We start from the raw sequence: 27,957 nt of genomic DNA on the forward strand, positions 1-27,957 counted from the left end.
TTTGCTTTCATTTAGTTAGGTTTCTTTTAGATTTTCGATTTTTTTATGAGCCTTCATTTTTGTTCTTATTTGTTTTGATTTTCTTTATTTAAAAATCTAAAAAAAAGGAAAAAGATTCTAGTTTTTTTTATCTGACTTGGACCTTTTTGTATTTTTAAATTTCATTTTAATTTGCTTTGATTTTTTTTAATCTGATTTCTTTTCCTTTCTGTTTGTTTAAATTTTTTTTTGGTTGTGACATTTTAATTTTTTTTCGATTTCGACTTTGCTTAAAAAATTAAAAAAAATATAAAACATCAAAACCCTAAAAATAAAAAACTATAAAATAAAAAAAGAAGGGGCATCATTTTTATATTTTGTGTGACTAGAAAATAAATCGAAATAAATTTTCACATTTAAAGATTTTAAATTTTTTATGTGGCCTCTGGCCCATTAAAAAATTTAAAAGACATTATTAAATCAGTTTGATTTGTTTTGGTCATATTCAAAAGAAAGATCTTGATTAATCATTTACCACATTAAGTCTTGTTTCATAAAACTTAGCGCATCAAAAAAGTTTTCTTAAGGACTATCAAATTTGTCAATTTTTAAAATTCCTTCTTGGTGTCATTTTGCGCTAAGGATAAAATCTAAAAGAGAACTTCTGTGGTATCAACATTTTTATTTCTCTATAGTTAAAAGCGCTTAAATTTTTTATATCTAAATGTTAACTATAGGAAAGTGGTAAATTTTCCTAGATTTGGATCACTAAGCATAAATCATTTTAATTCTAGGATTGGAATTGATTAGCATTTAAATTTCATGGTGTTTTAAAGTATTTGGATCTCTAGAAATTTAATTGCTAGAACATTGTGCATCTATTAAAATTGATCGTCATTGCTTGAATTATTTATTGCTTGTTACATGTTAGATATTTTGTGAATATTTTCAAGTGATTGTTAAAGAACTCCGTCATGGAATTATAATAGATTACATATCTTTGTTATCTAAGCTGAGTATACTTTTGAGCATCTGTTGACATTGATATTAATTGTAAAGAAGTTTTTGTTCTCTTTGAGCGATAATTGTATCAGAAATATTTGAAATAAGCTTGTGGTTTAATTGTAATATTTTCAGGGGTTTATTTTTAAGTCTTCATCCATAAAGCAAACATTTAATTTTGGCGATTGAAGGCTTCTGCGACACAAGTGTTTTCCCATCCTCGAGACTATCTTTATCTCATCTTCTAGTGCATTTCCATATAAGTTAGCTTTGCATAATAAAATTTACTTCCAATCATAAGCTTGGTCGATAGAGACATAGATATCCATCCATCTTTGCTTGAGAAACCTGCTTTTAATAGTATTTAAAACAGTGACCTTGCAGTCGTCAGAGCCACAGCTCTCTGCAGCGCCAGAGGCAACAGGTATGTTAGATTTTCAGGAGAGGTATCGTTAATCACACCTTAGTGGGCTTCGCCTTATCTTCTCTCTGCCAATTACTACGAAATCAGGCTCAACACAGAAAGGATCGAAGGATTCACATTTAAGTAGGCATTTAACTAAAATTAATCAAGATTCTTGCATCTCACACTAGCTTTAGGATCTGCATTTCATATAAGATAGTCATTCAGCTAAGCAGCAGTTGCTAATCAATTACTTGGTTTTAATTTCCCTAGCAAGATCATTGACTCCATAAGGCACTGGTATCAATCATTTAAAATTTAATCAAATCCTATAAATCTTGCTAAATCTTATTTAAGTACTTGGTCGCTTCACTATGTCTCCACGAACTAGTTGGTTCCCAACTAGTCCTTCTTCATTCCATTTTTCCATAGGGTATACCCTCCTTAACCTGTTGTAGGGAGACGGCTTAAACAGAGAGATTGGGGATCAGGGTGATAGCCCCCAATCTGAACTGTTGTCATGGTGCCTAGACATTCTGTGCAACAACAGGATGTATGTGAGAGAGAAAGCAAGGTTACATAATGTGAAAATTTCAACTTACTGTTGAAATCCTATTGCAGCAACTAAAAATTATTCTTCTAATTGTTAATTAATATAACAATTTATCTGTTACGGCAAACACCAAATAATTCACATTGCAACCTTTACAATAAAACTGTGGAAAAATAATAGCGCTAGAAACTGAGAAATATTCTAGCACACACATAAAAATTAACACAATTGTTTTTGGACAAATATCCCCGGAAAAACCAAACTTGGGAAAATGGGTGTAGCAGCTAAGGGTTTTTATTATTATGCAGCAGTGAGAAATTCTGAGTACAACCTGGATGCCAAAAACTAGCAATCCTGCAAAAAAATTACTGGCAAAAATATCTTGAGGGAAATTACCCTCGCTCCGAGCAATCCTAGCTCTTGACTACCACTAAAAAGCAAGTTGTCCAACTGGGCCTACGCAGGCTCTGCGTCACTCTGAAGCTGCCTGCCACATGTGTTGCCCGAACCGAATGATGCTAATCAAGTTGTCTTGCCTACCGCTGACTAGGAAAACAATTCTTCGTCCCTCTGGAACCTCTACCCTGCCTCCAGAACTGAAAACATCTTCCTTCCTCGGCAAATCGAACTGCCTTCTTAAGGCTCTACCAACCTCCTGGAGAAGTCTAGGCCTCTCTACAAATGCACTCGCTGAATTTGGAAATCTTCTCCAGCCTCACTGTCTCGGCCCCACATTATCTCTGCTTCCTTCTCTAGCTTTCTGGCAACTGTTGTTGCTCTTGGGAAATCGAACTACCTAAGGAAATTGAACTCCACAAGTGTCTCAAGTGTCTTGCGTGTGTTCTACATCTACCCATCGACTTCTTCTTATAATCCTCTATTGAACCTTCAACGGTCAAGATTAAAACTTAATGAAGGGCCCAACTCATTTCGGAGTCAATCCGTGTGAGTTTCTAGATGATTCTCACCTTATCTCAATTAATTTTGATTAAGTAACCAATTTTGCTAAGTTTTGACTTAGGAAACGTTAGAAAATAGGTTAATAATATAATTGAGACAGTTTAAGGTGGAATTTCCAGAAACGATTTATGGGTTATGGAGAACTCATGTGTTTTAGCCTCTCCAAAAAGTCTCGAGACTAGAACACATCTGATGCTACAAAAACTAACACTCCCTCTTAGCGAGGACTGTGTTCTAGTGTTGCACATTCTGCCACAACACCTTGTCTTTGTACCACCTCTTGTCACGTTGTTGATGTCTAGCCATACTGCCCACCAACCACTGCACAACTTTGGCACTTCATCTGTGTTGTTGCTGACACTACCATACTGCTGCTAACTCTGCATCTGCAGTGCAACTCCCTCTCATCTATTGTTGCTACAACTGCAACCACTGCAATTGAGAAGCATCATAAATACTAAATCAATTGTTTTGTTGCATTTGTCTCCTGAGTCCTGACTACTATTAGCCTCTGCACTGTCTACTGAAGAATCTACGTTGCTGCTGACTTTGCACTGTTGCCAACACTGCATTGTGCTCCTCAGCACCTAACTTCTACTAGTCTACAACTGTCACCTTGGAATCTGACACATCTTTGACACTGATCCATCCTGCTGCTAAATACTGTGGAACCCCGTAGCAAGGTAATGATCCATGAGGAGGACACCTCAATGGACCCAACCCAAAGCATCTGCAGTTTTGGACTACAGCTCAAAGTCACCCCACCTCACCCCCTGAGATATGGTTGCCATCATAGCGAAGTCTTCCTCCAACCGAGAGGACAACTGGTTTATCTCGATTGACACTGCTTGTTGATCCAGCTTCTCCTACTTGTCCTTCTTCCTGAGAGAACACTGTATACTGTAGTGACCGAGCTCACCACATCTGAAGCACTTGACCTTTGACAGGTCCTTCTTCTTCTTTTCCCCCTGCCCCAAACTGGGGCCCTTAGATGATAAGGCCGCAATCTCCTCCTCTGCACCCTTCGATCCACTAGTACTGCTACCACTAATGGAGATCTTTAGAAGAGCTTGCCTCAACTCCTCCTGTTGCAGGTCAGACCACATCTTGTCTCATCTTGGTAGCGTGTCTTTGCCCACTATAAATTGGACGAAGACATGCCAATCCTCTGAGACACTATTCAATGCCAACCGTACTAGCTCTGTTGGTTGAGGCGTTGCTCCAACAATTGCAAGTTGATCTAAGACCTCCTGAATCCTAGTGAGGAAGGGATCTATGCCTTCCCCCTTCTGCATCCTGATGCATCTCAACTTTTCTTCCAGAAACATCTTTTGTTGCTCATAAGTACCCTGATATAGCTGGTTGAGAGCATCCCACATCTATTTGGCCGTATCCTTGCCAAATATATGTGAGACTATATGGTCCCGGATTCCATCCAGGATCAACCGCTTTGCCTTCACCATTTCCTTCCTGTATTCCTTGAATTGATCTGCATCTTGGGGAATTGCTACCACATTATCTATGAAGGCTTTCAGGCCATATTCATCTAGAAGGAAGGACATCCTAGCCTTCCAGATGACATAGTTGGAGGTTCCCTCAAACCTATCTTCATCTCTAAGCCCTACTGTGGCCATCTCTGAAACTGTCGAAAACTCCCTCTTTCACTCTGCTTGGTTGTTGCTTCTGATATTCGCACTCCCTTCTGGAGTGAGAATATCCGCTCACAACCACTGCCAATCTGCCTGGAAAAATCAAACTTCTGAAACTCGAAGTTCCTTGAGAGAAATTTTCCCTCTACGTGTGCTTTTCTCTTCCACCCAATGTTGATTCTGTTGTTGCAAAACCCTTCTGCGTCCAACCAAAGAATCTGCTCAATGAAAATCTGAGTGGTTGTACCTTTCCCTGTTGGAATCACTATTCAAGGCAACTCCAATTTTTTACAACCTTGCAACTGAAAATCGAACCCTTGCCTAGAAATTCGTACTGCCTGGCTAGGCACTGCACAACCCGTAAGAATTTCGGCCTGCTACTACCTTTTAACAGCGAAATTCTCTTCTTTCTGCTTCTGAGCTTCCCAGTTGATTAACCACGCTCTGATACCATGTGAAAATTTCAACTTACTATTGAAATCCTATTGCAACAACTGGAAATTATTCTTCTAATTGTTAATTAAAGTAACAATTTATCTGCTACAGCAAATACCAAATAATTCACACTACAACCTTCACAAATAAAACTGCGAAAAAATAATAGCGCGGGAAACTAAGAAATATTCTAGCACACATAAAAATTGACACAATTATTTTTGGACAGATGTCCCCAGAAAAACCCAACTTGGGAAAAACGGTGCAGCAACTGTGAGAAATTCCGAGTACAATCTAGATGTCGAAAACTAGCAATCCTGCAAAGAAATTGCTGGAAAAAATATCTCGAGAGAAATTACCCTCACTCCGAGCAATCTCGGCTCTTGACTGCCACTGAAAAGCAAGTCGTCCAAGTTTCCAACTAGGCATGCACAGGCTCTACGTCACTTTGAAGTTGCCTGCCACACGTGCTGCTCGAATTGACTACTAATCAAGTCGTCTTGCCTTCTGTTGACTGGGAAAATGCTTCTCTGACCCTCTGGAACCTCTATTAGGCCTCTGGAACTGAAAACGTCTTCCTCAGCGAATTGAACTACCTTCTTGAGGCTCTGCACAACCTCCTGGAGAAATCTTGGCCTCTTTGAAAATGCACTCGCTAGATCTGGAAATCTTCCTCTAGAGTCTAGACTCACTGTCTCTACCCCTCACTGCCTTTACTTCCTTCTCTGGCTTTCCGACAACTGTTGTTGCTATCTGGAAATCGAACTACACAAGGATATCGAACTCCATAAGTGTCTCAAGTGTCTCAAGTGTGTTCTCCATCTACCCATCAGCTTCTTCTTATAATCCTTTGTTGAACCTTCAAAGGCAAAGATTAAAACTTAATCAAGGGCCCAAATCATTTCAAAGTTGATCCGTGTGAGTTTCTAGATGATTCTCATCTTATCTCAATTAATCATGGTTATTTAACCAGTTTTCCTACGTTTAGACTTAGGAAACATTAAAAAATAGGTTAATAATCTAATTGAGACACTTCTAGGTGGAATTTCCAAAAAAGATTTATGGGTTATGGAGAACTCATGTGTCTTAGTCTCTCCACAAAGTCTCGAGACTAGAACGCATCCGATGCTACAAAAACTAACATATAACTCCTTAGCTCTTTTCTCATAAGACAATTTATTTATGACAAAAGTACTTTTAAAACTTTAAGTACTAAAATAACACAAAAGTACTAACATAATACAAAAGTACTCATTATAAATGACCATAATGTTAAAAACTAAAACACTGGGCTACACCACATCTAGAAATTTAGAGGTGCTTTTTCTTCTAGACATTAGGTATATATGCTTTCTTGTATTCCCCTACAAGCATGGGCGTTGAGAATCTAGGTGTCTTTCAATGCATAATACACAGAAATAAAACAAACCTCTATCATCTATGTTCACAATCTCTCATTCTACTCTAACTACAAACGCAAGTTCGCAACAAATCTATAAAAAATGAAATTTATGAGAACCCACAAATTTCTAGAATTTAGTCTAACAATTCATAGTCCATGTCTAGTCACAAGTAGGTTTTGTACAACAAGGTTGGTTTCTAGTTTCTAGCAATGTTACAAACACCACCTATGATTATCATTTTTTCTTTGTTTGGTATTAATGTTAGTCTTGGTGACTCCAACTTAGATGTTTCTCATTGTGTTTACAAATTGTAACAAATATATTTCCATGTTTAATGGCATGCCCTTATAACATAGTGTCATCATATACACTTGGTCTATTGGCCACATCTTTTTGTTGTCTAACAAGTTCATTAGTTCCATGCCGTAGATGTGCTTCAAATTGAGTTTGGAAGTTTTGGTTTCAACCCCTCTACAACATTTTCAAGAATGAGAAGTTGAATACAATGACATATGGTCATTGTGTCTATCGCCTTGGATATGCATCTTTGAATTTTCAATGGCCTCCTCATCTTGCTTTGGCAGCTTTAAAACTTCAACAAAGAATTTTATTTTATTTTTCCTTTGCCTCAATGTATGTTAGCTTCTAATATTTCAGTGGTTTCTATTTTTACTATAGGCAGATGAGCAATTCATTTTTTCTGGTGTCTATGTTATTTTCCTTCTTTTTTCTTGACTTTGTAATTGTTTAATTTTCTAAAGTTTCTCAATGGACAACAAGTTCACGTGGCTGTACCCACTCCTTGTGTGACATTGGCCCTTGAAGCATATCGAGTAATCAAACATGTATCACTAGATTCTTCTCTTCCACCTTAGATATTAGGATAGTTTCGACAGACCACTCTCGAGCTCCTCCTTGGTTCCCCCAGGAAATCCCTATCATCCCTACACACTCCTTATAGAACAAAATCAAATTTTGCATCAGCTCCTCCATAACGATAGATGATGATTGGGACAACTTCATTTCCCCCACTACCTCTACCTCAATCTCTATCATTGTTGTTGAAAAGTGTTTCCTCCCTTTCTAGGGTACAACTTTTGAGTTCACCATTTCTCATGTTCTATTATTTTCTCATACTTTCATTTGTATCTTTTCAGGTTTTAGCATTTAGGAGAAAACTTGGCACATCCATCATCTTATGTTGACCAGTTGTATTTTCTAGTCCCAATGACCTATTCTTTGGTCATTTGTTGGCATTAATAAAATTATCTTATCGTATCTTATCTACTTTACAAAATTCCAATTACTTATCCCCTTTGATTAAGATACATGCCTTTTATTTGAATTATTTCTCTCTCCAACATGAAATCTAAGAATTCTCCACTTCATAGTGGAATCACATAAGCCACACTGGCATTCCATTCTCATGCTCTCATGCTATATTTGCTTTAATAAGATGTAGAATTTATGGGAGAAAAGATGCACCAAAATTAGAGAGATGGAGTACCAAACAACTTATCAAAATTGGAATCAGATGTACCTTGTGTTAAATAATACGATGTAGAATTTTTAGGAGAAAAGATGCACCTAAATTAGAGAGATGGAGTAACAATCAACTTCTCAAAAATGGAATCAAATGTACCTTGTGTTCCTAAAAAGATGCACCTAAATTAGAGAGATGGAGTAATAATCAACTTCTCAAAACTGGAATCAGATGTACCTTGAGTTAAATTGTTTCTTATATATATGTATCTGTAAGTTATTTAATGAACTCTGCCTTAACTAACCAACTCTTAAAGGTTTATGTTGGTCATGTTTTATTCACTAAGATTACATGTGACATAATATTTATGACTAGTAACCTTAACATTGTTAGATTATTATTACTCCAAAAATATTACCCAATATTAGTATGGTGTGTTAACAAGTACCACTAACCATTACATATAGCACACGCTATTAATTACACTAATTTAATATCAATCCAAACAATCAAATACAAAACCTTATTTATTTGGGTGTTGATAACTTGATACTATCATACCGAGTCAAGCATCAAAATTTGTATCTTAAGCAACTAGTATAAATGGTCAGTCAGAGAAAACTAAAACCTTAATATCATCTCCTCATATCTTAAGCCACTAATATAAATGGTCATTGAGAAAAACTAAAGCCTTATTATGATTTCCTCCATTAACTGGTTGGCTCCAAGTTAGCACATTAGTTGTCATGAAAAGATCATGTATTAAGGCTTACTATTCAGTCAGTCCTCTTCTGTAGACATATTAACTGAATGCTATGCTAATGATGAAAAGTTCTATATTTTGGTACCTATTACTAACTTCAATATGAATCATTTTCTTGTTTGTAGATTTTTCATTTTAAGCATCTTTGATCAATTAGGCTTGCCAAAAATAAGGAGCACTCATGATATATTATTAGCACTTATAGTCAATTCACAATGAAATATAAATAAGGGATTAAGAGTCAAGACAAGTCGGCACCACATAGTCAGAGAAGATCTGTTCACCCCTGATATTATCAACCGCCATTTCAGAAGCATGACGTAGAGAGAGAAGATAAAGACCCAAAGTAAGATCCCCCAAGCTCCATTCTTGCATTCCAAGAGTACTACGATGCAGACTTGTAGCAATTTCTACAAGAGAACGAGTACTAGCAGGGCTAGGTCCATTTTCAGAGTCACCTAAAAGAAGAAAGAAAAAGAGCATTAATCATATAACTCATCATTGGAGCACTTTAACTTGCTCAAACCAAATATTTCATCAATAACATACAGGCATCAACATAAACAGAACTGCTCAGATGATATCAAAATGTAAAATTTCTTCATTTGGGGCAAATCATACACTATCGTGATGTCTTGGACATGGCAAAATAAAGGTGCAGGTAGCCACGCATTAGACAGGCCAATGGTGAACATGATGGCAGAGGCATGATAGAAATTGACCAGACTCTCCAGGGTTTCCTCCAGGACAGGCTGGGAAGCAATTCCAAAGATATAGGCTCGCTAGTGCAAAGAAAAATGGGTTGGGTTAGGCAAGCCAGACAGGGGTATGGCAGAGTAAACCATGCAAGGTAGGCCAAACCATACAAGGCACACAATTCATCAATGCAGGCTGCACTGTGCATATGTTTTCTGTGTTATAATTTCTCTCACTTTTGTTCAATGTGAATGCTTCTGTTTAATGTGACTAAAAAATGGCCCTTTCTGGAAAAGACAAATGCCATGCTCTCAATAACATGAGATGATCCTTAAAACAGAAAAGGTTTGTAAATGGGAAACTGTCTTCATATTCTTTTGCTCTTCCCTTTAACTTTGAAAAACAAGCTGAAATATGGTGAAATTTGTACCCTAACGCCACTCCAATCAGCTCAGAAAATAGGCATAAAATCGCACCCTAGTTGTTCTCTAGTTTCACTATCTGGGGAAATCAGGCTGAAATTTGATGTAAAACTGTGCCTTGACTCCCTTAAAATCAGCTCAAGAAAAAGGCAGAAAAACTTGCTGTAGCCGATGTTGCTGTCAAAAATCTAGATTTTGCGCCTTAAAAATGTCAAAGTTGTGTTGCTATCAATGTGTTCTAAGTCTAACTGTGTCAAAGGTAATCTCACTGTACAGGAGAATCATCCAAAAATCCCTCCAATCTTCTCTCAAAAATTTGGTGCCAAACAAAGTGAAAATACTAGAATGCAGATTTTCACAGCTAGTCATATTGTTGAGAGTAGTTTTTGGAGTTAGTTGTGTGGCAAGACATGAAACATCCAATATTTCGAGGACACTCCACCCACCATCAGGGGCAAAGAAAGCTGTAAGTATGAAGTGAATAAGTGAAGTAAAGAGAATATAAAGATATGTGCAAGGAGTTAACCATTGAAGGATCCAAAGATTTGACCAATTTTTATTGGGTAAAATATATATATAATTCCATAAATTAAAGAATAAGATAGATGTTAGGGAGCACCCGTGCACACATAAGTGGATCAAAGCCCACCCCCATGTCCCTCAATTTTTATCATTGTCAATTGGGCTCGTCTCAAGTGGTTGGGAGGAATGATTAGGATCCTCCCCACCTAGGTTCAATTCCCGCAAGTGACATGATGAGCTTTGATGTAATGGCTTCGAGGCTTGCTATTGATGATTATGAGTGAAATTAACACTTCAGTAAGGTATATTTTCTTTGTCCCTAGCTCCTTATCCCAAGTACACTTGTGGAACTTATCCATAACAAACTTATCCATAACAAAAGATTTTATCTCTTTACTGATTATGGGACACGTGTTCAAGCAAATACCCCATTTACTAAACGATTTGTTATTTTGTTGCATCTAAGTCTTCTTTCTTTTGCACAATATGTCATTAAAGACAACCTTAGGTCATCTGCCCTCTTCCATTTGCTCAATCTTTTTTAAATACTTTATGACTCGTACCATAGCAATTGCTTCAATAGGAGCAGCCCTAGTTTCACTTAACAAGATAGCATAAGCAACTGCACTTTAATTTTGAATTTGTTTGTAATCAAACGCTTCTAAATTTTCTCAATTTGTTTCCACTGCATATTGGATGTACTGCTGCCCCACAGTTCGCAACCATAGAGAATCATCAGAATCACTAGAAGCCCAAAAAGAGTTTGAGTGGTTTTCCAGACCCATAACTCTGCCTCTTTACACCTATTTTGAAAAGCATAAAATGCTTTCCAACCCCCCAAAGTTCTTTTCTTTCTACAAGGATCTAAGCTTAGATTTTTGTTGAAGTCAATTACGAGGTATTTGTAATCCGCAACTTTTTCCAAAATGTTGCCTTCAAAGTAGAACTTATGTTGGTTATGTTTTCTTTTTTAAGAGAAAACCACTACTTTTGTTTTGCTAATATTGACTTGCATCCCCACCCTTCTACAAAAATGCTCAAGGGATAGTAAATGCTCTTGCAAACCAAGAGCAGATTTAGCAATCAGAATAAGGTCATTTGCATACAAAAAAAACCTTATAGAAAACTTGCCCAAATCGATACCATCACCCCCTTCTGAATTTAACCACTCCTCAAGCTTGTCGATATATAAACCAAAAAGAGTAGAAGACAATGCGCAACCTTGCTTGACCCCTATATCGCTTCTAAAACTTTCAAAAATCCTTGTTGAAGTTCTAATTTTGACTTTCACCTCTTCATACAACCTATGCACAGCGACTCTCAAATGTTTAGGAACCCCAAGTTCCTCCATTATGTGTCAAAGCTTATCCCTAAGAGCCGTGTTAAACATTTTTCTGAAATCAACAAAACAAAAAAAGACTTCTTCCTTTTTCTCCCAAAATTTTTCAATGATGTGCCTTAAAGTTATACGATGATCAATTATGGAATATTTAGGACTAAAACCTGCTTGCCCTTTAGCACGCTTATCTCTTTCTTCTGCCCACTTGTTGATTTTATCTTCTAGCATGCTTCCAAATAACTTTGCAAACAAGGGGTTTATCATTATAGTCCTATAATTGGAGGGATTATTAACGTCACCGCTCTTGAAAAGAGGTATTTCCAGACTACTTGTCCAATCTGTGGAGAACCCCTGTTGTATGATGTTGTTGAAAATTTTTGTAATGTGAGGTGTAAAAATCTTTGAGCCCCACTTTAGATACTCTGCTTGGAGTTCAACTAAGTCTTTTGCTTTTCCAACACCCAACTTCTTGATACCCATTTCTACCTCTTGCACCGTGAAGAGTTCAGTATCAGTGTTGACGAAGGGGGGAGGGTCAACCTTGTGATAGAGTTGTCTTGCATAGTCAAACCATTTAGAAGTTGTAATACTATTTTCAATTTGCATCTTTCTCAGTTGGAGCTCCTTCCAAAATAATTTGGGACTATTTTTCCCAAGGAAGATTAGTTCTTCTGTCCTTGAAAGCATGAAATTGGCCTTTTTCTTTCTTAATGTCTGCTTGCTTTGAGCTTTATGTTATCCTTGTTTGACTCTTTCCACATTCTCCTTGCCTTTTTACATTCCTCGTCAAACCAAGCATTAACCAGAAAGCAATTTGTTTCAGACTTCTTCATTTTTTCTCTTTTGCACTCTTCAAATGCACTTTGAATTGAATGTGTTAATTCGTGACTATGAAGGTCGTGAATTTGGATTTTCTCCTTCTCGGACAGCCTCTCTAACGTCATTTTGAAGGTTTTACAATTTTCTAGAGTCACAAGAATTCTGCCCTTTGGGAGATTTTGTTGAACACACTGAGTTTCTGACTCTAATTGTTTCTTTCCAGTCCAAGAGAAACTTAAATAAATTGGCTTGTGATCTGATTTTAAGTCCCAAAGCTGATCTCCAATCAAAACTTCCTCCATTTTCTCACACAAACCATGCGAGCAAATTACATAATCTACTACACTTGCTCCATTGTAAGTATTGCAACTGAAATTACCGGACTTTGCCCATCTAGTCAAGCCATTACATATGACTAAATTGAAGGCCCTACATAGAGTAAGCAATTGTTCACCAAAGAGATTGCAACCCTTGTCCTCTAAAATTCTTTCCCACTGATGATTACTCTCTTCTGTAAGCCAAAGAGGGTCGCAGTCTTCTTTACAAGGAAAGGAGGTTAATATCCAGAACTAATTATAATTGAGAATAAAAATGTTTTTTTTATTTCAAAATAAAAAATTGAAAGTTATAATTGATAATTATGAATGTATATCTCAATTCAATGTCATAACTATGTTTAAAGAAGAGATTGACATAATTTTTTATTTACCTTGGCTTAAAGAATTATGTGTCTTCATGTTAAACATGGAGAAAAAAAAATGGCGTTACCCTATAAAAAGAGGATGATGACATTCCAGGGAATTATAATGAAGTCCGTCAATAATACTTTCACTAAGAGACTTTAAGAATATCTCAAAGATGATGCTTCAAGAAAATCAAAAGAAAATATCAAGAATGCAGAAAGAATTTGATATACTTAGATAGATTTAAAGAAAGAACAAAAAAAAACTGAATAAAAATTCATGGTTAAAAATTACTTGCACAAGTCAAGAAGCCCAAGCCTATGAACTAGTCATTAGAAAACAGAATAGCACAATTTATCTAGACAGAGACATTGTAGTCTTCTTAGGTCCAACTCATGGAGAAGACAAGAAAATAAAGATTCCATTAACCTCACAACCAAAACAGATTCGAATCCAACTGAAGTCGAAGCATACTCGAATGTTGCAGTACAAACAATAGAAATTCTAAATAAAGATCTATTAATTAATTCAGCAATATCAACATGCAATGAAAAATCATATGCCAAAAATAACTCAAAAAATAGCTATAAGCACATTAAAATAAAATCATATTACAAAAACACCTTATGGACATCCTCATCATAAAAGAAAATGATTTAATCAGTGAATCTATCAACATTATTCAGAACTATCAATATTCTAAATAATATTGATGTCTACCCATAGGAGAATTTTTTTCTCGTTCTTTGGACAGCCAGCCAACAACTAACACTACATTTGCTCAATACATGATGATATGCATGATCCTCCACCATTTGCAGTGATCAAACACCTCTCACCATCCGACATTCCTCTTGAAGGAAGGTGAATCATCATTCAACAGATACTTTAATCATCCTGCAATCATATACTTAATGCTATAATGTTTTAACATTTTAACATGGATTAAGGGGTGATCCAAATCACTAACTGATCTTGACTATAAACATGTTCTCTCACTTTATAACAAGGGTTATTTTTTTACCCTAGTCCAGTGCGACCTCCTCTGAGGCCTTATGGTTATACGAGGGGCACTACTTTGGAAACTTAGATTGAAGTAGCGTGTTCATGATTTTTCCATACTTACCACTTTCTACCATTCCCCAGAGTTCATTTCCATTCTTCGAACTTGTGGTCATTGGTTCATTGGGATTGGCATCTTCTTATCCTCATCCTTGAGTCTGGGCCAGAAACTTTGCTATGGAGGTTGATGCAGCTAAAAGAACGATAAAAGCATAAAATGGTCACAATGAAATAAAAAGAATATTTAAAATGCAAAAGATGGTTGGGACATTAATTAGCACGTGGGAAAAATCCTAGCACGAGCTCTACCGCCCTCATTAGCAATCACCCAATTCATTGAGCACTTGATGTCCCATCACATAATAAAGGAACTAATGCATGTCCAAACCCTCATGAGCGATAAACTCATTCATCATTAAGGGGTTAATAAATGTTAAATCATTAAAAGCAAGCTTGGGATCCAAAGTTATGCTTATAATCAAACCAATATCAAAAAAAAGTAAAAGATAACCAAAGGGGTGGAAAAAGCAGGTCGAGGAAAGGGATAACTCATGCCTCCACGACTTCTCACTCTTGCATCTATACTCTAAAGATGATGGACCTCCATCAGTTGGTCCCATGATCATGGCACCTTGCCTTGAAGTCCCTCCCCTCCATTGTCACTATTATCAGAAGCAACTATGGATTCAAGGATTGACATAAGACAAGCCACCTCCCCTTACGGCTAGAAACACTTAATAGGGTTAACCATCTAGTAATCCCTAACACAACTAGGGTATACTTTTACGGGACTTGGTGTATTTAGATATTTGAAAGTGATCTCAATTTAAATTGTTATTATGCCCTTAACAATTAAGTATGGTCCATTATGATACATTCATGGTCATTGTTCCTAATGATTGGTGGTTTTCACTTGATCTTGAGATGGTTTTGCTAGGTGGTTCCTCACACAACAGCATAAGCCTTTGAGGGAACATTACATTTTCCACCTTTCAGAGAGCAGTGATGACCTTGCAAATGTAGTGTTGCCCCTCAAGAACAAAGCATTAAGCACTTTGATGATTCCAGCTGATGACTGACACCTCAGAGCACCTCCAAATGTTGAAACATAGAAATCCTCTTGCTTGGTGTTGGATTTACTTGGTGTTGTACCCAGCTGACCCAGCCTACCCCCAGGCTAGCCTTGACACCGTTTGATGAGTGTTGCCTAATCTGAAGTCCAGATGATGATTGCCATCCCCAAAATGATAGGGGAGGGCTTGTATTCGCACTTGAAGCCCAACGCTGGAAAGAGAGGATGCCATGTCACCCAAGTAGCCCATGACGTAGTGAACCTACAGCATGGTTTCTTGGACATGGAGGCACTTTGAAGCATTTTTTGAGGTCTCCCTGAAGACCAAGAGTTGATTATGATGATTGGTATCTCACTAACCCATTCCATGCATGCCCAAAAGGCGAATGACATGTTATGAATCAGGATAACACTGAGAGAGGGGGGTGTCGAATCAGCATAATACAATTTTTAAAAACTATTTAACCAGTTAAACATATTCACTCACACAATGATGCATCATTCACATACAACATTGAACACGGGATATTTACGTGGAAACCTATACATGTGAAAACCATAAATCTTCCTTTAATTCTAATGTAAATGCAAGCACAACTTCAATTTACATATAGGCAAGCAAGGATTAAGTAAACAATGAAGTTTAAATGGCTGACAATGCATATTAAAGCAACAATTATCTAGATCTTGGCGCTAATTTTTGGATGAAAATATGCAATTAATGCTAGATTTTTCCTTTTCATATTTGCTAAATGCAATCCTTCCAATAGAGCAACAACCAATACGATGAAATTGCTATGAAACTTGCTATGAAATTGCCCTGCATATTTAAGCTAAACTTGACCCTAGTTACCAAGAATCAACTGAAAGCAGGAAGAATTTAAAATTATCACCACTTACTAAACTAGTGCCTTTATCCAATTGAGCAATGCAGTGAATTTGGGCAAGGTCAATAATAGAGGATCTTGGATGAAGAGGGCAAAAAGTCAAAACACTTGTGTTAGTAACCCCAACGACTTCTTTATATGGGATATTTAAGGTCAAAGAATGCATGCACCAAGTTCCTTTAATGGATTCTTGAAAGATAAATTTTGCATAACCATATAAAACCAAGATTTCATGAAAGATGTTGCATTTTTTAATATGGAACAATAGAAACCCTCATTTCAGAAAAATAGCATGCAAAATGGAACAAAATGATAATGAATTTACTCTATTCCAAATTTCCAACAATAATCACTTCATCAATCCCAAAACAAGTCTCTCCATGCAAAAATCTCTCTTCCAAGACAATTCGCTCCACTTAAGATCCATAAGAGAAAAAGACAATAAATTTACTCTATTCCAACAATAATCACTTCATCAATCCCAAAACAAGTCTCTGCATGCAAGAATCTCTCTCCAAAGACAATTCGCTCCACTAAAGACCCATAGCAACCAAGAGAAAAAGACGAGCTAGTGTGCACTCCTTTAGAAAAGAAGTGATGTGAATGTGATGATGATAAAATGAAAGTGACTTCCCTCTAATTATATGAGGGCAACCAAGCCATTGTTCATTAATTACAACAAAAAGCCCTAAAAAGTTTGCTTGAAGTGTTCAACTAGGTTAAAGGTCACAAGCCAAGATGCCAACCTTAAGATAGCTTTACATAATGATAAAATGTAACAAATATGGCCTAATTCATCGACACGTGTGGGGGGGAAGGCTCTCCAACATGACGTCGCCCTCGAAGTAGGCATCTCCATCAAGTAAATGATCAAGTGGGTTCCAAGAGTGTCCCTCACTCCAAGGAACATCACCAAAATGTATGGGCTCATCTCCAAGTAGCACACCCTCAATAAAGATATCATCAGCAAGTATGCTTGCATCATCCTCCTAGAGTATGTATAGGTGATGTGGCATGATGATGTTGACAACAAAACATGGTATACAAGCCCTCCCAAACCATCTCAAGTGGTTTACATCATCATTTGGGCTCTAGAACATGGAAACATCCATCAAACAGGTACAAGGCTAGCCTAGGGGCATCTAGGGTCCATCTGGGCAGATCATCTATCAAGCCAACGCCTTGGCTTCTTGTCTCAATGTTTCAACATCTAAAGGTGTAACAAGGTGTTGACGATTATAGCAATGGACAAGTATTTCTACATAAGCAAGGTGTCAAGGATGCAAAAGTTGTTCAAATCCTCTTTACATACTTGCTTAACTTATTAAGTGACCTGTATGATTCTTTCCTAAGTCTAACTTAGAAAAAGCACATTGATTACTTACTTGATTAATTATGGCTATTGGGTTAAGGTTTTCCAAAGAAAAGTGAATTATTCACTTTAGTGATCTAGATCTAATCTCTATCGTTGATATTAAGCAGGTTAGGATTAATCGTTGATCTAAAGTAGGTTAGGATTTGATCTTAGCCATCCATCACTTGGGAGATTAGGGTTAGGGATTTAGCTCAATGAGAAATTATAAACAAAATCCTAAGGAGAGGAGGAAGACACATCATAATCATTGAGAAAATGATTTTCTCAAGTGAAGAGTGAAAGTCAAGGCTAAGGAGAAAGAAGTGTTGTAGCAAAAATTTTGGAGACGGAAACCCAATGGAGGCCAAATTACTAAGCACCCAACTTGTAGAGGGTCGACATCTAGCTCACATGAGTTGAGCATTCGTTCAAGGAGTTTGTACAAGTTACGGCTTATCTAAGTTCGAGTGGATAGTCCAACGCGCAAGCCGCACATGTGATAGCTAAGAGAGAAGAATGTTGATAACGTAGCGAGCAAGGTCTTTTGGCTTGTGCCCCAGCCAGTGAAGACCTCAAGTTGTGCTCGGGAGATAGACTTCAATGGTGGTGAGTTAATTTCTAGTTATGGGAATAATCATCAATATTTCATACGTAGTATTGGAGGTCCACTTAAGTGGAAGTCTTCAACAGTTTGACTACAGGATTGGTTGGCAGTTAGCAGTTCAATTAGAGCAAGTTAGTCTTCAATCTTGATTGAAGGAAGAGCAAGTTAGATCTCCAGTATTGATTGAAGAGAGCACGAGTTAACAACTTTACTGATGATTGGAAGGAGAGCGAGTAACACCCTCAGTTAACTCGCTATCAGAGCTCGAGTTCTAAATTTGAACTAGCCTAATTTAGCATGGATCGAATCTATAAAAGAAGGACGAAGGCACAGGTAAATTACAAGTTTTGTGCACAAAGGTTTGTGTGACAAGACAGAGCTCACGAGTTTGTGAGAGGAGCCTTGATTGTGGAGAGTGCAGGAATTGTGCCCTATGTAATAGGAGATCACAAGTGCGCTAGGGTTTAGGAGTTGGGATCAAGGGTTGGTAGGGCAAGTCCAAGCTAGATCAACAGGAGAACAACTATGTTCTCAGAGGGACATATTGTTTTGTAATAGATTCAATTGCTCCAAGACAATCAATATAATAGCCACATCAAGCAAGCAAGTTTTCCCTGTTGGGTTTCCTGAGAAAAATGTGTCAATATTTGTGTGATGTGTTTTTATCTTTGTGTTTATTCCACTGCATATGAATTGTTAAGAAACTTTGTATCTTGGTGAAAGCAAACTAGTTCCAGTTTTCAGTTATTCATTTAAGTAGTTGTAGAGTTTCATGGAAATTTAACAAGGAAGGCCACGAGGTTAAGGAGGAGCCAAGCAAGGGTGCAGATTGAGATTTTCAAGAAGCTAACTTTTCTAGGATCTATTGTTGTAAATAAAAAATATAATTCTTTGTGGGCCATTTTTCCTATAAGGGATCTGTTATTTACTCTGAGAAATAAAGTGAAGAATAAATTGGAGAGCTTATATTTTCTGTTGTGTGATTGACTTTCTACTTGTGCTTCTATTGCATATTTTATTAGTGTTAAAATACTAGTGTAATGCAAGAATTTCAAAAGTTATTTATTGGGCTAAATAAATTTATGGGTATAAAAATTGCTTGGGATATAAATTAGATCTTGTAATAAGGATATTTAACACAAGCGACATGGAACCATGTGGAAGCTGCTCAAAGCCCAACGCTCATCTCTGGAGCAACAATGTTGGGGCTGCAAGGTCATATTGCTCTTAAAATTGGGAAAAAATTCCTCAAAAGTGAACTAAAGAGGAGTCAACCCATCCCGCAAGAGGTCTTAGCTCCATCTGTGAATACCACTTGAAACACGCCTCTTACAATCAAGTGAGATAAACATCATTAGAGACAAAAACCATTAAAGTATCATAGTGGACCATATCCAATGCTAGGGGCATAAAAATACTTCACACGTACCTTGCCTTCAAATATCTTTCTAGATCAATATTTGTAAACAAGTTATTGTTGGAGAATGTAACTAAGTTCAGTCTTCATAATTGTATCAAAATGAATTTTATGTAAAAAAACAAAAAAGAAGAAAAAGAAAAAATTAATTTTCACGCTGTTGGAAAATGTAACTATGTTCGGTCTTCAATAATGTATTTGAGTCATCATGTAATGTACTTGTCAAAAGAATAAAGAAAAGAATTTCTATCACTCTTATTGTGACTTATTAAAGCATGGGTTTCATGCTTGGGTCACCATGTTTTAGGTCAAAGTCCCTATTAAGGACTTCTAGGATTTATTCTGAGTCGATAGAGTTATTGTACATTTAAAGAGACCCTTCTTGGGATTTTGAATAATGTAAAATGGTTAAGTATTGAGTCAAATATGAATTATGTAACCTCCACACCATGTCGGCCTAAAGAGAAGATCAAGTCGACCTAAGGAACCTATTCGACCCCACAAGAAGCCTATAAAAGGAAGCTCATCGAATTCATTTGGAGCATCATTCTCTCACAAGTTCGTATTATCCTGTAGCTGGAAAGAAGTGCGAAAATCTCTTGTTGTTGCGCAAAAGTGCGAAGTTCCCTTGTAGTTGGGAAAAAGGTTAAGTATTGAGTCAAATATGAATTATGTAACCTCCACACCATGTCGGCCTAAGAGAAGATCAAGTTGGCCTAAGGAAACTATTCGACCCCACAAGAAGCCTATAAAAGGAAGCTCGTCGAATTCAGTTGGAGCATCATTCTCTCACAAGTTTGAATTTTCTTGTAGCTGGGAAGAAGTGCGAAAATCTCTTGTTGTTGGGCAGAAGTGCGAAGTTCTCTTGTAGCTAGGAAAAGGTGCGAAATCTGTTGTCAAGAAGCCAAACTGCATCCGAGTTTGGGGAAGTCTAAGGAGACAAGGAAAATCGAAATTTTTGTCTCTCTCTATGTTTCGTGTCCTAGATTGGAAGATCGAAGTCTTCCAAGTTTCACTGTTGTCGGAAGCTACCAATTGTCATAAGTTGCTGCCTAGTCGAAGTTGTTGGGAAGTGGTCGAAATTTTGGAGGCTAACTTGGTTTGGAGGGAAGGTCTGGTCTTGGTCTAGGGTGAAGAGTCTCAAAGAATACTATTGAAAGGAAGAATTATCTTGACTGGTTTTTCCCCTCAAGGGGGGTTTTTCCCTAGCATGTTCCTACATCTGGTGTCTATTGTTTTATGTGCTGCTACTTTTGGTAATTTCTTGATGAACTAAAGAAAGAAGATATAAAGAATCATAATAATAAGAAACATCACAAGTAATTATCAAGAACAACAAAATCTTTACTACCTTTCTGATTTTCTAACACAAGAATTGGTTTCATGCTCAAAAATTATTATTTCATTAGCAAAACAGGTTCTTCATGCTTCTAGGATTTGTTGAGTCAAAGAATCAACATCCTATTTGGACTTATTGTAATAAAAAAGGAAAAATAATTATTCAAATTGTAATTTGGGTTAAAACAACATCTAGATGCGAAGTTGGTCTACCTATCAAGTCGGCCCTACCCCAAAGGACATGTCTATTCAAACCCCTCTGGACAAGTATAAATAAAGGAAAGTTGGAGTTCATTTGGACGCACACACTTGGAGCATTTGATCTAAAATTTCACAGAGAAAGAGGAGGACCAAAATCTGAAATGGACAAGGAAAAGAAGGATTCATCTCAGTTTTGTGAAAGTTCTGCCTTGACATATCTATTGTTGAAGATTTGTTTTTTATGATCTACATGTTGTTGGTCTCTTGTTGTTGATGGTTTTGTTGAACTAAAGGAAGGATCTGACTTGGCATTTAGAGGATTGGTTATGGGCCTTGGATATCTCATTATGATATGAATTTATAAGAAGAAAAAAATTTGGGTTTTCCCTTTGGAGGGGTTTTTCCCTGCCTTGGAGCCTATATCTTGTGTTTTTTGTGTTCTTGTGATCTTCATGTTTTATGTTTGGTAATTGCTTGATGAAGAAGAGAAACATAATAAGATAATGCCAACAAATTCACAAGTAATTATCAAAGAAAAGGAGAAATTTAATTTAATGTGCAAACCTCCCATTTCTCCAACATGGTATCAGAGATGAGGTTTAAAGAAGGAGGTTTTAAAGATCACCCCTTTGTTGGCTTGCATATTCTCACAGAAGCTCGCTTAACAAGACAGTGGCTTGCTCCTACCTGTAACTTATATACAAATAGTCATACTAGTGAAAGTTTCGCTTTGCTTTGGGTTTTGCAATAGCACTATGGCCCACCCACTTGGTTCGCATATGTTTTTATTAAATGTTGTCTCTAAAATTGGCTTGCAATGGCTTACATTATATATGATTTTGGTTCACTTAATTATCATTGGCGTGCAAGTATTAGAGACTCACACTTCATACAGGGTTTGTATCTCACACAGTGGCATCACTATATTGTGGCTCAGATTTTCTGAGATGACATTACAATGATCTGAATTTGGTTTGTTGAATTGGAGCCAACGAAGAAGTTGTATTATCTACTTGTTTGCATTATATATTTTATATGGCTCGCTCTTGTATATGGTTTCCTATCAATCTGTGGCCCGCTCAATCGCATGTCCTACGGCTCACTATACTGGGCATGCGTTAATAAAAGAGAATTACAGCAATTCACTTAAAAGTTACAGTGGCCCACATAGATTCTTCATATGGATCGCATTATATGATGCTTGTATATATTCCAAAATTGGCACCATTCTGCAAGAGCATCATCGCTTTGACAAATCTATGACTCGGATTTGTACATCACATTAACATTGCTTCTTTTTAAACATCGCACCTTATGTGGCTCATTCTTCATGACTTTGGCACATTATCTAGCATGTTCTATGCAGAAGCTCAGCAGCATGAAAAATTATCTCGTTAAACCTACATACAGTGACTCGAAGCTCTATTTGTGTTGATGTGAATAAAGTAGCTCGAATACAACATATTGGCATCTCTCACACCATGAGACAGTAACCTTGAGAATTAGTTGACAACGACAATGATGTCTTAGCAGTAATAATCATAGAATTGTCATAGTGTAAAGCCGACATGTCTGCAAATTGATCGTGTTGTGGCTTGAATGCTCGAGCAGGGGAGTATAATCTACATAAGTTGTGACCATGGTGATCTCATATAATATGTAAAGTTATTTACATGAGGAATATCACCTATGAAGTGACAGAACTCTTGACAGTAATATAACAAAGTGTTCTCATATCCATGATCGGATGGCATTCATGTGACCATATTGTATGACTTGACAGTATTGTGAAAAGGAGATGGACAGTAGTTTGGATCATCTCTATGTAAAATCTAGATGAAAACTTGGTTTATATCATAGCCGGAAGACCAAAGTATTATGAATGGATTAGACAGTCACTATGTTCATGAAGTTGACCTAGAGCTTTGAAAGAAGATATGTTTGGCTTGACAATAATCAATGGACTAAAGGCTGAAATTTTAAAAGGCTCTATTGATGGATTGGTTTATCTTACAATTAGAAGCAGTCTCGGATTGATAGACGAAGCTAGCAGCTCAACATATGAGAACTTGAGGCACCTGTGTTGAAGATAAAACATTTATTAAAAAAGTGTTGACAAAGACCAAGATCTCGCAAAGAAGATAAAGTGGCAAAGCATGTTTTTGAAGAAGGCATGAAGGACAAAATGATTTGGGAACTAAATGAAGTTTGAATACCTTTTTGATGCATCTCTCAGTAACCACATAAGACTAAGGTACATAGTCTTTGCATATGAGGCATGTCTATAGTATGGTTAGGGTTTTTACAGTTAGCTTGTACGGTTTTGCAATTCCTTTGCAGTAGATCTTGATGACTATGAAGTTGCTAGGGTTTGTAGGACTTGTAAATCTGTGAAGTCTTGAAAACCCTTGGTATTTAGGGTTTTTGTGTTGGAAATTGTAACTAGGTTCGGTCTTCATAATGATCTTTTGTAAACATGACATTGTATATTTTGTATAAAGAAAGAAAAAGAATTTTTATTTTAATCAAAGCATGGGTTTCATGCTCAAGCCTATGTCAAAAGCATGTTATTCATGGTTTCAGGTCTTTCTAGGACAAAGAAGACTTTATGTCATGTATTATAGTCGCATTGGGACTCTTTGTAACAAAAGAAAATGTTTATTGAGTCGAGAAAAGCCATTTATTCCTCCAAGAGCAAGTCGTCCCAAGCAAAATGAAGTCGACCTAAAGGAGCACTCCTTGACACCTCAAAAAGGCTATAAATAGAAGGAGCTTGACTCATTTGTAGCACCATCCAATCACAAGTTCAATCTGCAATAGCGAAGGAGGAGAAAGAACTGGAAGGACGAAGAAAGGAAGAAGAAGTCGAAGTCTCTAAGATTTATCTCTTTCTATCCACACGTGTGAAGCTGCTAGGGTTTTATGTGTGGCTGCCAGTTGTAGGAGGCCGAAATTACAAGGTTGAAATTCTAAAATGTAGTTGCAAGGCCGAAATTCTAGAGCTAAGCTAAAGAAGGTCGAAGTTTTGAAGTTGCCTAGAAGAAGATCTTACTGGAGGGATGACTTGGTGCTTGGGAGGATTTTGGGCTTTGATATTTGGGTCTTGGAAGTCTCATTGTAAGAAGATTCTATAAGAAGAGAAGCATTCTTTCTAGGTTTTCCCCTTAGAGGGGTTTTTCCCTGGCTTGGAGCCTATATCTTGTGTACTTTGTCTCGTTGTGATCTTCATTGTTTTTGTAATTGCATGATGAACAAAGAATAATAAGTAATAAAACACCAACAAACATCACAAGTAATTATCAAGTAAGGAAAGTCAACAATACTCCACAAAACCCTTGATTTTCCAACATGGTATCAGAGATAAGGTGCAATAAGGACACTAGGGATCACATCCTAGTTGGAACTATGACAAGGATTATGAAGAAGGGTTTCAAGTTTCTTAGGAATCTTGCTATCTCCATCAAGGATTACATATTAAAGATCATCTCCAAGCTAGAAAAAGAAGTGATGGATGGAAGTTGATTCTCTGCTTTCTCTGGGACTTTCAAGGACAAAAATGTATGGGTTATTGATAGTGGTGCCTCCAGACATATGACAGGAGAATGCAGTCAACTCCAAACTTTGTCAAAAGGAACCTCCTCTCATTCAATCGAACTTGGAGACAAGAAGAGTTATCCAGTGAAAGGGATTGGATCCACTTCATTGGAGCTCGAGCCTGGTGGAAGTATTCACCTTAACAACATTCTATATGTTTCGGGTTTGAAGAAAAGCTTACTTTCTATTTCTTGTCTAGAGGATAAGGGTGCTAAAATTGCTTTTGCTGATGGCATAGTTTTGGTTTGTGCCAAGGACTCTAGTATTGATGATGCTAGGGTAATTGGGATTCATGAGGGGGCATTATATAGACTTGTTACCCTTATCTCAAGCCTTATCTCACTTAGATGTGAACCCTTCTGAACTATGGCATAGAAGGTATGTTCTATGCTTAGAGCAATTTATTTCAATTTTCGTAGTTAGCTCAATATATTTTCCAGATTAGCAATCGCATCAGCATTAAAGTAAACCGCAGATAGAACATAAACATAAATCGCAGAGACAAGCCAAGACAAGAGGACACAAGATGTGGCACTAGCCAGGGACAAACCTCAATGTGGGGAAACCCTTGATCAATTCTTCTTTTATGTTCTTCAATAGTTCAGCAGAGAGAGAGAGAGAGATAGTACATTTACAATATAAGTCAACACTTTGACTTATCTAGATAAGAGTAGAGATCATCTCTTGGAAGATGATACATGAGATCAATTGAAGACATTCTGCTTCAACTGATTCTCCAAGGTCACTCCTTCACCTCTCATTGTGTTGCATCTCGTCATCATGCTGCACCTCACCGTGTTGCACCATGCTGCACCCATCATCACAATGATACATCTCATCATGCTTTACCAATCATGACTGTACCCATCACTGTACTGCATCTCCTCTTGTTGCACTATGTTGAGCTCTTCATTGCACTATGTTGCACCCAAATGCATGCTACAATACCTCAACATCCTGTTTTTGCTTCCATCACATCATGTTGCACTATGTATCACTGTGTTGCACCCCTGTTATTGTGCACTATGTTGCACTATCATACAGCTGTAGTATACCATGTTGTTGCTTCCATCACAACATTCTGCACCATGTATCACTGTGTTGCACCACTATTACTATGCACTATGTTGCACTATCATACAGTTGTAGTATACCATGTTGCTGCTTCCATCACAACATGCTGCACCCCTTTTCATTCATTCATGTTTTCTTCAGCAACTTACTGTCCCATGCTGCCCACGCACCTTGTTCCATTGTGCTGCACCTAAATATCAATGTGTTGCACCGAAGTCAAACTTTAATCCTCCATGCTGCTGACTATGGCCTAGGGCCTAGCCCAGCAGCAAGACAACCCAGTTATCATTATATCTTCTCTTGCACACTCAGCAATTAAGGTACATGAGACCGCTCCTAAGACTGTGGTCTAGAACAGTGTTAAGGTCTTCACCATAACTTCAACTTGACTGTGTTTAGGGCAGCTTCAATATAACAATGGACATGACTATTACCTAGAACCAAGAGAGCGTAGAGGGCAACCAGATCCATGATAGCATTTAGGTCTCTCTTCTAAGTCTGCGTTTTAGGTGGCGTCTTCTTTAGACAACGTAGCTTCTTCTTACACAAGATAGTAACTATGTCTAGGGCATCTCCTTTCCCTTTAGTCCTATGGCTAAGGCATTCTGCCTTCATCACTGTGTTAGGGACAGCATTAGGTCAATTATGACTATGCCTTGATCTTGTAGAGAACAGCAATTAGGGCATCTCTTAGCCCTGTGTTTCCCACATTGTTCTTCCAATTATGACAGTGTATTAAGATCAAATCAAGGTTCTCTTCTTGCTATGTTTGAGGGTTTCTTTTAGGACAGCATTAGGGCTGTTAGGCTTCTCTATACCAACGTTGAACCCTATCCTTGCTGAGATATAAGAGCCTCCTTTTTGGGCAGCGAAGATTCTTCTCCATGAATTGAGATGAGGGCAGCGTATAGATCTCTTTGTCTAGGGCTAGGGCAACCCTCCTAGATCAGCGTATTCTCTTAGGGATTCTTCCTTCCATTAAAACCCAAATGAATGGAGAGGAAGAGATCACAAGAGAGTTGTGAGTGTGTCCAAATGACTTTCAAGGCACCCCTATTTATACTAAAACGTTGAGCACATGTGGGTTTTATATGGTTGCTGGCCGACCTTGACGAATTGACCCATAACACAAATAAATTCATATCTCCATGAATACTTATCGGAATCAGATGATCTTTAGATCAATCCTACACCTCTCGATGAGAGGGATCCAAGGAAAATACCAGCTGCCATTAATAAGATGATCCACATGGAGTTTGGCCCTAGTTTCCAATTTTAACACTCCCTCTCAACTAGGGAGAACTCCATTCGTTGATCCATCTGCCAGATTGTACTATCTCTGCCATCAATGCTCTGCTCTGCTGAGCTCTGCTCTACTAAACCATGAAGAAGAAGAATTGATCGAGAATGTCTCATACCATTCTCTACTGACCTTAAGTCAGTTTTATTGATCCTAGATCAATATCACAAGAGACACTCATACTGATCCCAGATCAATTACATTGATCCCAGATCAATGGAGGTCATCATAGCATAGGTAGTACGGTAGATACAATGATGCGTCCATCGATAGTACTACTATGGTCCCTAACCCCATTTCCCTGCTCATTGATCAGATGAGAGGTACTTCCCATGAGTCTCACACTGCATGGATAGGATGCCTCGTCAGGAGAACCAATCATCTTGTCCCTAAGTCGCCTTGGGGTGTCACAGGGGAAGGCTGAGCCATTCACCCTGTACATAGTGCACCAATAGGGGAGGTTGAGTCGCCCTATGGTCGCGTGTTGCTCCAGTAGTACCCCAAGCCCCCCGAAGCTCCCAGAGCTCAATGCATGCAACATGCAGGACCCTCATAAGAGGGTCTCTCAACGACTCCAAGTCGTTCAAGAAAGTCACAAATTTGACCTTTCCCTGGGGCTTTGACAGAATGTCTGCAACCTATACATCAATGTCAATGCGATGGAGCTTCCTCGCTCATCGACGTACCATATCCAAGATAAGGTAGTATCTGATGTCTATCTGCTGGAGCAATCATAGAATATGGAATTCCTCAACAATCGAATCCCCCCTGGTTGACATAGAAGATCGTGGTGGTATCCATCACGTGTACAAACAGCGCACTGAAGAGATTCCATAACCAGGTAGCTTCATACAAGATCATACTCGTAGCTATGTATTCGGTCTCAGCGATGCTTATAGCAATCGACTTCTGCTCCCTGCTCATCCATGATATCGAAGCAAAA

At 37.7% G+C, this 27,957-nt stretch overlaps 1 protein-coding gene across 3 annotated transcripts in view; it reads right to left on the reverse strand.

Annotated features, from left to right (window-relative positions):
* Positions 1 to 27,957, reverse strand: part of LOC149148792 (uncharacterized) — a 309,870-nt gene that overhangs the window by 181,588 nt on the left and 100,325 nt on the right. For all 3 annotated transcript variants that reach the window (XM_089439852.1, XM_089439850.1, XM_089439851.1), the window contains exon 3: positions 8,889 to 9,088. In XM_089439852.1, the coding sequence (XP_089295978.1) occupies positions 8,889 to 9,088 (200 nt within the window). The remainder of the gene's footprint in view (positions 1 to 8,888; positions 9,089 to 27,957) is intronic.

Source organism: Pinus tabuliformis, chromosome 9 (genome assembly GCF_031772625.1).
Source record: "Pinus tabuliformis cultivar Carrire ecotype Pingquan chromosome 9, CPIR1, whole genome shotgun sequence".
NCBI lineage: Eukaryota > Viridiplantae > Streptophyta > Pinopsida > Pinales > Pinaceae > Pinus > Pinus tabuliformis.